Source organism: Ailuropoda melanoleuca, chromosome 12 (assembly GCF_002007445.2).
Source record: "Ailuropoda melanoleuca isolate Jingjing chromosome 12, ASM200744v2, whole genome shotgun sequence".
NCBI classification, from domain to species: domain Eukaryota; kingdom Metazoa; phylum Chordata; class Mammalia; order Carnivora; family Ursidae; genus Ailuropoda; species Ailuropoda melanoleuca.
This window is the reverse complement of record NC_048229.1, coordinates 68,395,831-68,408,817: the sequence shown is the minus strand read 5'-3', so window position 1 is coordinate 68,408,817 and position 12,987 is coordinate 68,395,831. Positions and strand designations below refer to the sequence as shown.

At 42.0% G+C, this 12,987-nt stretch overlaps 1 protein-coding gene across 1 annotated transcript in view; it reads right to left on the bottom strand.

Annotated features, from left to right (window-relative positions):
• HYDIN (HYDIN axonemal central pair apparatus protein) overlaps positions 1–12,987 on the bottom strand; it is a 363,532-nt gene that overhangs the window by 44,734 nt on the left and 305,811 nt on the right. The window contains exons 63-68 of the mRNA XM_034638025.1: positions 12,599–12,701; positions 12,085–12,363; positions 10,426–10,568; positions 7,796–8,014; positions 4,907–5,067; positions 2,489–2,586 (exon numbers count right to left, since the gene is read on the bottom strand). Coding sequence (XP_034493916.1) covers positions 2,489–2,586; positions 4,907–5,067; positions 7,796–8,014; positions 10,426–10,568; positions 12,085–12,363; positions 12,599–12,701 — 1,003 coding nt within the window. The remainder of the gene's footprint in view (positions 1–2,488; positions 2,587–4,906; positions 5,068–7,795; positions 8,015–10,425; positions 10,569–12,084; positions 12,364–12,598; positions 12,702–12,987) is intronic.

Below are 12,987 nucleotides of genomic sequence, written 5' to 3'. Positions count from 1 at the left end.
GGATACAAAATCAATGCTCAGAAATCTGTTGCATTTCTATACATGAATAATGAGACTGAAGAAATAGAAATTAGGGAATCCATTCCATTTACAATAACACCAAAAATCATATGTTATCTCAGAATTAACTTAACCAGATGTGNTAACTTAACCAGAGACGTAAAGGACCTATATCCTAGAAACTATAGATCACTTTTGAAAGATATTGAGGAAGACATAAAAAGATGGAAAAATATTCCATGCTCATGGATTGGAAGAATTAACATAGTTAAAATGTCCATACTACCCAGAGCAATCTACACTTTCAATGCTATCCCGATCAAAATACCGAGGACATTTTTCAAAGAACTGGAACAAATAGTCCTTAAATTTGTATGGAACCAGAAAAGGCCCCGAATCGCCAAGGAATTGTTGAAAGGGAAAAACAAAGCTGGGGGCATCACGTTGCCGGATGTCAAGCTATACTATAAAGCTGTGATCACAAAGACAGCATGGTATTGGCACAAAAACAGGCACATAGACCAATGGAACAGAATAGAGAACCCAGAAATGGCCCTCAGCTCTTTGGGGCAACTAATCTTTGATAAAGCAGGAAAAAACATCCGGTGGAAAAAAGACAGTCTCTTCAATAAATGGTGCTGGGAAAATTGGACAGCTACATGCAAAAGAATGAAACTTGACCACTCTCTCACACCATACACAAAGATAAACTCCAAATGGATGAAAGACCTTGATGTGAAACAGGAATCCATCAAAATCCTAGAGGAGAACATAGGCTGCAACCTCTTTGACATCGGTGACAGCAAATNACAACTTCTATGACATCGGCCAGAGCAACCTTTTTCACGACACATCTCCAAAGGCAAGAGAAATAAAAGATAAAATGAACTTATGGGACTTTATCAGGATAAAGAGCTTCTGCACAGCCAAGGAAACAGTCAAAAAAACTAAGAGACAGCCCACGGAATGGGAGAATATATTTGCAAAGGACACCACAGATAAAGGACTGGTATCCAAGATCTACAAAGAACTTCTCAAACTCAATACACGAGAAACAAATAAACAAATCATAAAATGGGCAGAAGATATGAACAGACACTTTTCCAATGAAGACATACAAATGGCTAACAGACACATGAAAAAATGTTCAAAATCATTAGCCATCAGGGAAATTCAAATCAAAACCACCTCGAGATACCACCTTATACCAGTTAGAATGGCAAAAAATGGACAAGGCAGGAAACAACAAATGTTGGAGAGGATGTGGAGAAAGAGGATCCCTCTTACACTGTTGGTGTATGCAAGTTGGTGGGAATGCAAGTTGGTACAACCACTGTGGAAAACAGTGTGGAGGTCCCTTAAAAAGTTAAAAATTGAGCTACCCTATGATCCAGCCATTGCACTACTGGGTATTTACCCCAAAGATACAGACATAGTGAAGAGAAGGGCCATATGCATCCCAATGTTCATAGCAGCATTGTTCACAATAGCTAAATTGTGGAAGGAGCTGAGATGCCCTTCAGCAGTTGACTGGATTAAGAAGATGTGGTCCATATATAAAATGGAATATTACTAAGCCATCAGAAAGAACGATTACACAACATTTGCAGCAACATGGACAGGACTGGAGGAGATTATGCTAAGTGAAATAAGTCAAGCAGAGAAAGACAATTATCATATGGTCTCACTCATTTATGGAATATAAGAAATAGGAAGATCGGTAGGAGAAGGAAGGGAAGAATGGGGGGGTAAACAGAAGGGGGAATGAATCATGAGAGACTGGACTCTGGGAAACAAACTGAGGGCTTTAGAGGGGAGGGAAGTGGGGGAATGGGATAGGCCGGTGATGGGTATTAAGGAGGGCATGTATTGCATGGTGCACTGGGTGTTATACACAAGTAATGAATCATGGAACATTGCATCAAAAACTGGGGATGTACTGTATGGTGAAAAATATAACAAAATAAAAATTATTAAAAAAAAGAATAATGGGCTGTGAACATAATTTTTGGAGAAATCATTGTTTTAAAATAGGGGTTCACAGTCTGGGGGCCCAAGGATAAGGGCCCATTCAATAGGTCTGTGAATCTCCAAAACTGCAACAACAGTAATGAGCATTTGTCCACCAAGTGTTGAGCCCTTTTCCAACTGCTTTGTATGTATCTGATTGGGTATGCGAGTGTATTTTCTTGGGGAAAATGTTCCTAGCTTCTGCAAGGGTCTGTAATCTCTCCAGAGGCTAAGACCTGAAAAAGATTCCTGGGGCTCTGTGGCCAGGGTGCTGTCCTAGTGGAAGGCCAGGGTCCAGGCTCCAGCAGGACAGAGATCAGCTCTGGCCTATTTGGCTCTGCAGACACCATGAGGCATTTGCTCTGCTTCTCCTTGGCTACTGAGGGGGCCACTGGAGCAGTGCTCACTGCTCCACGAGCAAGGCTCTCCTAATTGGGGATTCAGTTCAAGCCTGGGTTTTGCCTGTCATTGTGTTTACCTTGGTTATCTGGCATTGCAAAACTGACAGCTTTTGCAGTCTCTTCTGAGACCCAGTTGAATTCCAGCTGCACATTTCCTGAATTAATCAGTTCAAACCTGCAGAGAGATCAGAGAATGGATTTGAGAAATGTGATGTCATTGATTTTTTTCCCTGTCTGTACATCATCTATACTTTTATTTCACTTTTTTCTTTAAGTCATCACTGTGTTTCTTAAACACTTTTTCAAAAGGCAAGTTTTAAGCATTTTATCAGACACCACGCATTTGCTCTGCTAGTTATATTTTCTTCTAAAACACGTAAAATATATACATAGCTATTAAATGCAAAAATATCCAAATGTTTAGCACTGAAAATCATCTGGCACACCACCAGTACCCTATGCAATGAGGTCTCAGCATGCATCGCTGTAATCCTGAAACATTTCCATGAGAGAGGAATCAAATGTGTTTCCTGTGACAGTACCTTCTTGAGGTGCAAATTCCACAGTCCCTCCCTTCCTGAATCATCTCCCCCAGGAAATAATGTCCCTGTGATCAGAGGCTGTCTGACCCCTGCCTGAGATTGCTTCACTGGCTGAGACTTGTCTCAAATTCTGAATTAGTGAAGCCTTTTCTTGCCTCAAGTTTCCCTGCATCTAAGACAAGCATAGGAGATAGAAGCTTTTTCTGGAATCACTTTTAAACTTGATCACAGTCACAGCAGAAGGATGAGGCCTTGACACAAGAAAATGATCGTGTTAGAGAAAGAAACACAAGTGCTATTCCTATTTTAGGGAAGAGGTAGGAGTTGAGAGTTTGGGGGTGGGGTGTGGTAGGGTGTAAGGATTAGGTTTTCCTTATCCAGTCCAGGTAGACCATGCAGGTACGCTCAAAGTCAAGTGCTTTGACCTCAGGGGCTTGTGTTTATGGTGTGAAAGTATGAGTGCTGGTCATTATCCTAAATAAAATTTTTATAAAGTGGAAAAATCTTGGTTGTACAGAATACTTTTGATAAAAAAAAAAGTTCTTGGTTTAGTTTGGGATTGGCAACTTTTTTTCACAAAGGGCAAGATAGCACTTTTTTTGGCTTTGTGTACCATGGGTCTTTGTAGCAACTACTCACTCCACTGTTGCAGGGCAAAAACAGCCACAGACAACACATAAACAGATGGGCATGGCTGTGGCCAAAAGAAGCTTAATTTATAACAATAGGCTGGATTTGGTCCGTTGGCCACAGTTTGCCAACCCCCTGCTTTAGATGAAATAGGCATCAGCAGAAGGTCTCACTTCCTGCCTTATATCTTTTGGTTCTATAATAATTTGAGAGAACATGTAAAGTGTAACAAATGCAAAATGAGTTGAACAAGTTAATTACTAATTCTTACCACGGTGAAATGTCAGTGGTTTACATTTTTGTGCCTGTAATTCTCAAAGAATAGTCTTTCTCTGTCTTTGGATATGCTGCTCTCTCTGCCTAGAAGGCCCTTTTTTTCTCACTCACTTCACCTGGCTACCTCTTATTCATCCTCCACAATTCAGCGGGAGCACCTCCTCGTCTGGGATGTCTTCCCTGATACGCTGTCTGCTTCCTGATTCTGCCCACATCTTGGTCTGCATCAGATATTTCCACAGCACACACAGGCCACCCCACTGCAACCATCAATTCACCTATTTTCACCCATTCCCCCCCCCCCACCATGAGCTCCTTAAGAGGGAGACCCACAACATCCTGTATTCCCCTGAGTTCACGTAACTCTTTTTCCTTCTAAGGACAATCTTGACTTTGAATGCACTTTCTAGCTCTGTTTCCCTGGAAACCTGATAAAGGAGAAGTATCAGTTGTATTATGAGGCAACATTGTTTATAGTATAAATGACCCCTGATTGGTAAATTGCATCTGGTCTGGGGGGATTTATGATTCCCGGAGGGAAGCCATAGCTTTGGGGTTCTCTGAGTGTAGTGACTCTTGTAACTGGGCATGTCCTCTATAGGGATCCTAGAAGCTGTACCTATGGAATGGTTATAAGGAGTGTTGCCTTCTGTAGGTTGTGGGGCTTCTAAGCTGCTATGGAGACATTGCCATCAGTGTGGATATTGTCTGAGCTGTGACGTGGGCTCAGGGAGAAAAGAACTGTTCCTGGGTGGTGGTGTGGACTGCTGCTGCCAGGACGGTCCCCACTGAAGCTGATGGCTGGATGCCCCCCCAACCCCTGCTGGTGGACTGTTTCCTGGCCTATATCTTGATTTCAAGTGTGAACATCAACAGCTTTGTGGGTCTGAAGGTTTCACTGCACCTGCAGAGTTACTCTGGTGTGTGCCACGCGGCTCTGATGCCTGGGATGTGCTGTCGTAGACACTGAATAAATGTGTGGTGGGCTGGGCAAATGCTGAACTGCAAGAGCCTCTCTGTGAGGATGGGGGGCTCTTGAAGACTCACTCAAACACTCGGGTCTGGTAAACCAGCGTTTCTTTAAAGCGCACGTCGCTTGTTTGGCATCTATACGAAGCGAAATTCACATTGGCACTGATCTGAAGATGCAGTTCTCGATAGTTCTCTTCTACTACACAGTGGGTGGGCTCAGGGTCTGTCTCTATCACCTGTAACAAAGGTGGAGCCAGTTGATTCACAGGAATAAAGGGCTGGGGGGGGGCGGGGAGCACAGTACTATATTCTACCCGTGCAAATTAGCACCAATGCACAAACTCAAGCTCCAGAATAAATGATTCAGGCAAACCTAAAATGACTCCTAAATGGGGCAGGAAACAAATTACTGACAGCAGTAGGATTGCAGAGACATGAGTTTTTTGGTTAGATGGACTCAGAAGAAGGCAGAAGATAGGAAATCATAAAGATACGGACAGATAATAATGAAATCTAAAATAAATAAAAAACAGAGAAGACCAGCAAAGCCAAAAGTTTTTTATTTGGAATGACTTAAAAAGTCTTCAAGGAGACTGATCAAGAAAAAAATGAGTAAAAACAAATAACCAATATCAAAAACGAAAAGGAGGACATCACCACCAAGCCTACAGATTTGAACAGATTATAAGAAAATATTATAGTTTTATGAAAATACATATGAAAACTTAGTTGAAAGGCAAATTCCTAGAAAAATAATTTAATAAAATTGACTCAAGAACAAATCAAAAGCCTGAAGAGCCTTAATACTATTAAAGAACCTGAATAGCAGTAAAAAAATCTTAAGACGTAAATAGAGACACAATTTGTTAATAGGAAGGACAAATTAATATTATAAAATTGTTAATTCTTCCTAAACTGACTTATGGATGGAATCCAATTCCAATCAAGTTTCCATTATGGTTTCCACAGTACTTGGTTAGTGGATTCCAAAATTAGATGGAAAAATAAAGGACCAAGAATAACTAAAATACTTAAGAAAAAAACAGTATGGAAAAGGGATTTCCCTTCCAGATATCAAGGTTGATTATGAAGCTATAGAAATTAAGGCAGGATAAAAATTGCATAGGGATAGACAAATTGACAATGAAGTAGAATACTGAGACAAGAAATATCCTAGGTACGTATGAAGTTTAGATGACACAAGAGTCATGGCAGATCACTAGGAAAAAGAGGGCTAAACAAAAAAGGGATTTGGCCAGGTTAGTTATCTAGATGGAAAATTATGAAATTGGATCCTTGCCTCACACCATACATAAAATCCAGGTGGGCCAAGGGCTTAAATATAAACAGCAAAGTTCTATTTTTTAAAAAATTTAATTTATTTATTTGAGAGAGAGAGAAAGAGAGAGCACAAGATGGGAGAAGGGGCAGAGGGAGAAGCAGACTCCCCACTGGGCAGGGAGCCTGATGTGGGGCTTGATCTCTGGACTCTGGGATCATGACCTGAGCCGAAGACAGCTGCTTAACTGACTGAGCCACCCAAGTGCCCCTAAACAGCAAAGTTCTTAAAATTTAAAGGAAAAAAAAAGGATATTTTTCCTTTCCTGGTAGGGAAGGGTTTTAAAAATAAGACACAAAAATAATAAATATAGAAGATGAAATTAATAAATATGACTATACTAAAATTAAGAATATTTTTTGTTCATCAAAAGATACATCAAAGAAAGTGAAAAGATAATCTTTAAGTTTGGTGAAGACATTTGCAGACAAATAACAGGAAAGAATAGCACAGTTTACCAAAAATAAAATAACTCATACAAAAGACAAACATCAAAATTGAAAATAGGCAAAAGGCATTTATGTAAGAGACAACTACATGGCATGGCCAAAAATCACACAAAGACATATTCAACTTTATCAGTGGTTAAGGAAATGCAAAGTAGCCCCAAAATGAGACAATTTCCCATTCACTTAAATGATAAAAACCAAGAGGTCTGGCAATGCCAAGTTGTGGAGAGAATGTGGATCAGTAAGACCCCTTTGCCAGTAGAAGTGTATATTGGTACAGCCATTTGGGAAAACATTTGGGCATTACCTTGGAAAGCTGAAATTCACATATCCTATGACTTGGCAATTCTACTTCTAGGAATATAAGATTTTGCAAGTGAACACCACTTGACACGAACAATACTGTTGACGGAAACACTGTGCATGATAGCAAAACCACAAATAATTTTCAGAAGAAGAGTGAATGATAAATAATAATGGAATTTTATATAGCAGTGAAATGGGTGTACTATAGCCATATACAACAATATGGATCACAGGCAATCTAACCTTTTTTCAAAACTAAAGTTAAAAACTACAACTAAACAGTATTCCTTTTAGGATGCATAGGTTGAAAAAGAAAGAAAAAAACAAAAATCAAGGGAATAAGTAAATGAGATTCAGGATGGTGATTACGTCTAAGAAGAGAGGCAGGGGATGGAGTGGCTGGGAAGCACACAGGTAATCTGTGTTCTACTTCCTAGGTTGGTGTGAGTTCCTCTCTGTTTATTCTACTATTTAAAAGAAACCAACCAAGGACTAATTAAAAGAGGGGCATGCTTGGACCACAAATGAGATTCTGTCATGAACCCAAGATTCTAATTAATCTAATTCTGGACACCCAAGGGAGAGAGGAACTAACTGAAAGGCTAGCCACGGTGCCATTGAAGGAGGTGGGAGACCTTGCTTCATGAGGCATCCAGACTGAAACTAAAGCTGGACAGATCAAGATGTGTAGGTTGGCATGCTTGCAAGTTCAGTTTGTCACTTCTGAAATCAAGGTCAAGTAGAATGGGAAACATTTTTTTTTTTTTTTTGGTTGGTGAAGGAAGGCAACGATGAGACACTGAAGTGGAGAGCAGCAGCCCCCCAGCCATGGCAGGCCTGGTCAGATCCACGCCTGATGTCCTCACTCACCTTTCGTTTTGTAGTCAAAGTCCCGGGTGGGTTTCTGAGCACATCCACCCACTTGACTGTGCGCATGCGGTCATCCCAGTCAGGCACCTGGTCTGCAGGGAGCTGAAACGTGATCCTGGACAGCTTGCACTTGACTCCCATCTTCTTCAGATTGATGGGCACGTCCGACTTCATGGCCACCACTATGTCCTTGGCACACCCGGGGTGGAGGTGGCCAATCTGGGGAAGAGCTCGGTATTAGTGTTTTTTGGGAATCCGAGCTTGAGGACTTTTGCTACCTGATGGTGGCATTCTAGAGAAGAGGTAGAGCCAAAATTCTTGGCAAAAAATATATCATTCAAACCTGCCTATGTAGATGGTCTTAAATATGCACAAGAGGTTCTTGGATAGAAATACAAGCCTAAAAACAAAAGCAGCTAATGTTTATCAAACTGTTACTTGCCTCGGGCACTATTCGAAACCTTTACACAATTCTGCTAATTCCCACAACAACCCAATGAGATGTACAGCCATTGTCCCTATTTTATAGGCAAGGAAACTTGTAGCTTGTTCATGGTCCTCCCATGAATATTGGAAGAGCTAGATTCAGCCCCAGACAGTATGGCTCCAGGTACCACACTCTTAACTATCTGTGCTTCTTCATCAATATGACCTTTATGAATCAGGGACAGATGCACACAGTACATTAGCAGTTCTCAGAGTGTGATCAGGTGACCCTTGGGACCCCTAAGACCTTTTCAAGAGTTCACGAAGTCAAAACTACTTTCATCAGAATATTAAGATGTTAGTTGACTTTCTCACTCTCATTTTCTCATGAGTATACAATGGAACTTTCTAGAGGTTACATGACATACGATATTGCAGCAGATCAAATGGAGAAGCAAATAGGAGAATCTAGCTACTTCTATTGAGCCAGATATTAAACAGATTTGTAAAACTGTGAAATAATGCCACTCTTCTTACTAAATTTTTTTTATTTTGGAAAACATAGCCATTTTCATAAAAATGTAGTATTTATACTAACAATGGGTTTGTTATTTAAAAATGAATAAATACATGTTTTCAGATATTCTCAGTTTTAATTTCCAATATGGTAATTATCAATAGACATAACTCACATAAACAAAAGCTTTTTGGGGTTCCTCAATAATGTTTAATAGGGTGAAAGAGTTCTGAGGTCAGAAAGGCTGAGATTTACTGAAATTTATCAGATAAATGGGAAATCTAATTTGGTCTATAGCATAAAATCACTTATGGTTTAGCATATATAAACACACACATATATATATTCGTCCTCACATGTTTCTTTTTTTTTTATTTTAAGATTTTATTTATTTATTTGAGAGAGAGAGCGCACAAGCAGGGGGAGTAGCAGAGGGAGAGGGAGAAGCAGGGAGCCTGATGGAGGACTCGATTTCAGGACTCTGGGATCATGACCTGAGCCAAAAGGCAGGCGCTTTACTGACTGAGCCACCCAGGTGCCCCAGTCCTATCATGTTTCTGACAGAAATAAAAACTCTCCCTCTGCTGGAAAGTGAAGGGAGAAGAAAGCTTAGTATTTCCCAAGGCCACAAATATGTGTGTGTGGTGGGGTGGGGGGTAATAATGCATGAGTGTGTGTGCACGTCGGTGCACTAAATGGACTATCTGAAGCTTATCTCGGCCGCTTTGACTGACACTTTATATCCCTCCAGGAAGCAAAACTTCCTGTGAGCACTCGAAGATTTAAAAGTGACAAAGGGGGCGCCTACGTGGCTCAGTCAGTTAAGTGTCCAACTTTTGACCTCAGCTCAGGTCTTGATCTCAGGATCGTGAGTTCAAGCCCCATGTTGGGCTCCATGCTGGGCATGGAGCTTACTTAAAAAAACAAAAAAAAATTAAAGGAGACAAAGTAGGGTCCCCAACTCTCCTTCTAGAATTCTATGCTTGAACAGACTTGGTGACTGAAACAGACCAGGAGGCAGTGGATACATCTGGGTATAGCCATTGTCCTGGGAACTCAACAGAGAACTGTCTATGAAAAACAACAACTAGCCACGGGCTAGATCTGCTACTGCATTGTCTTAGGCCTTGTGCGACATCGAGCTTTGGTCAGCAATTCATAAAATGTGTGCTGTGAGATGCTAAAAGAAGGGGCCAGAAAATTCCAGATAAAACAAAGTAAACTTGGATTTAGTATGCTGAATGGCACTGGGCACCTTTAAGAGAAAGATGTAATTTGCGAACTTGCTAAATCTCAGTTGTCCACAGAACCCACTACGCCCATTTTAGCTTTTAGTGAACCACTTTTGCAGGACTAATGCTCTAAAGAACATACACTTTGGGGGACATAGGTCTACACTCTGGGATGGGAAGACTTGGACCTGTTTCCACCCACACAGGCTTCCATGGAATTCCTCAACATCAGCCTAGCAACCATCTCGGCAGACCTCACTCTGTGTTCTTAGACCAGAGGAGACGTGAACTGTGTCCTCTGGTGCCTGGTCTGAGTGAGGGATGGTTCCTGGGCTGTTTCCCAGCTTAAGAGCCATCCATCCCATCCCATGTATTCATGGGAACAGACAGACAATCAAATTGGCGTTGGCTTACACCTAAGGAAGTCCAGAAAACAGTGAATGGCTTTCACTTACCTGTGGGGAAAAGGAAACTGTAGCTAAAAGGGGCCATTCAAACCGTATCACGTTCACTTGGCTGTGATTAGTGATTGTGAAGCTCGCACTATAGCTGTTTCCAATGTGGCAGTCCCCGAACTGGATGTGGTCCACCAGCGCAGCTATGGACAGAAGCGGAAGGCCCGTGAGTCCTCCCTGGCCTCCTGCTAGGGCTCACTTCCCTGAGGAGGCAGCACCTGAAAGACGTGCAGCCCCACCCTCATGCATCCCTCCCTCCCCCGATGATTCTTTTGGAAAAATTTAGAGTCCCTTAGCTTAAGCTTTCCCTCCTTGGGAAATCTATTTGTTCATTTGTCCGTCTGTCCAACCACCCATCCATCCATGGTCCACCTTGGCACTCACCTCCAAGAGAAAATATAGGTCCCCAGCTCCATTTGTTTGCTGAAACAATACTATTAAGGGTTAAAATAAGATAAAATACAAAAGTCCTTTTTAAACCTGAACCATAGATACATGATGAGAAATTTTTAGTATCAGTATGTCCCATACAATACTTTGGGACACACAAATAATAAAAAAAACTCTTCGTTTTTAAACTGAAATTCAAATTTAACAGGGACTCCTGTATTTTGATTTTCTAAACCTGGTAACCCTATTATAAGTATGAAATCTGATTTCTGGACTAGGGTTCACTGCTGGCTCCTGCTTGACCCCTGACAAGAAAGATGTCACCCGGTAGCCACAACTGGGGGTGAAACACTGTATATATGAGGATTGTTGATTTTAAGCTGTGGAGACTGTCCGATGCTACATTCTAGCATATATAATAAGGCTCCTAGAAAAATGATGAGAATGTGTTTATAACTCACGTCATACCAATTAGCTACACAGTTAGGGTGCTTAACAAGTACTTTTTGATGATAATGATGAAATAATCTTTCTTCTACCACAAAGAACATAGTCACCCAAAGGAAGCTGCAGTGCGTGATGGACCACAGGGGAGCACGTCTTAAGCTTTAATATACACATGAGTCGCTCAGGATCTTGCTACAATGCACCCTTGGCTTCGGGAGGCCTGAGGCACTGGGGTGGGCTCTGCCATTCCCATTTCTAACAAGCTCCCGGGTGCTGCTGACGCTGTCGGTCCTCAGACACCGCACCGAGTGGGGAGGCTACAGAGAATGATGTTGTAGAGGTGGCACAAACCTACGCCTTCTTTAATGAAAGAAGCCCATGGTTTCTCTTGGAACGTATAGGATACACGGCTCCCGTGAGACAGACAATGCCGATACAAGCCAGCTGAAAGAAACGGGCAAAACTAGAGAGACACGTGCTCCCTTAGCTCATCTGGAATTTGAATTTTGAATTTCACTTGTTAGCTAAACTGGAATTAGCTAAAACTATAAGCTCCCCAAGGCAGAGACTCTCCTCTTACTCTTTGCAGCTCCAGGGCTCAGCATAGTGCCTGGTACAGGCATGCTGATGGTCAAGAAGTGTTCCTCGAGGGAACGCGTGATTGAGGGCATTGTCTGAGCCACGAATGGCGGGGCATACAGTAACGAGGAGCAGACGCTTTCCCAATTCCCAGGAAGCTGGCTGAGCTGTTACTTAAATTTCACTCTTATTTAAAATGACCCAAGCCAAGAGTTGTCAATACCTCACTTCTGTTTCTCTCACCTGCTACCAAGTCCTCCATAGTATTTTCCTCAAAGATCTCAGAGATCTCTGGGGCCTCAGGGCTGCTGGAAACCACCAGCCCGTGGATGTTGCCCAAGGTGATGTCATCCTCGTAACTCTCTCCCACCATGTGGATGATTGTCTCCTCATACTGGTTATCGATCACTGACAAGTGGATGGTGCCTGTCATTCTCCCAACCTTCTGGGATTGGAAAACAACATCGAATCCAGCTGTGTTCCCAGGAGGAACAACCAGGGAGGCCGTGTGAGCTTTCTTTGCTGCAAAGAGAAGAAAAAGAGAGAGAGAGATGAGATTTGAACAAGTTTAAAAGGAAAATGTAACCAAAAAGATCCTGGCTCAAGGGAGGGCAACCTTAGTGTGGGAATGAGCCTTACCTACAGAGGCACTGGTGATGAGACTGGCCATCCCACTCTGGCCGGGTCCTTATTAGTTCCCTAATAAAACAGCTCCTGGGACCCACCTCCCTCTAGAAGCTACGCTCCCCCTACCTACCTTTTGCATGTGGTTTGTTCTCCTCTGTGATGTAGGTGTAGGAGGTGGTGGGGGTCCCTTTCAGGGAGAAGACGCCTAGTTGGTCCCTCAGATCAACATGCAGCTGGCAGAAGGAAAGCAAGATCGAGTGTTAAGCTTACAGGCAGCTCATGGGTTTTGAGTCTGGATTGAGATATGGTGCTGTTTGGGAAGTACCCAAAAAGTTATCGTGCCCAGTGCTCACTTTTTTGAATTTCTTACTAAAAGGGAAATAAAATAAATATTAGACCTGGAGAGGAAAGTGAAAGTTTAGTTCAGTCCTTATTCTCCAAGTAAGGAACCGGAGGTCCAGAGAGTTAAGATGACTTTCCAGATCACCCAGCTACGCAGTGTCAAAATGGGCTTGCCAA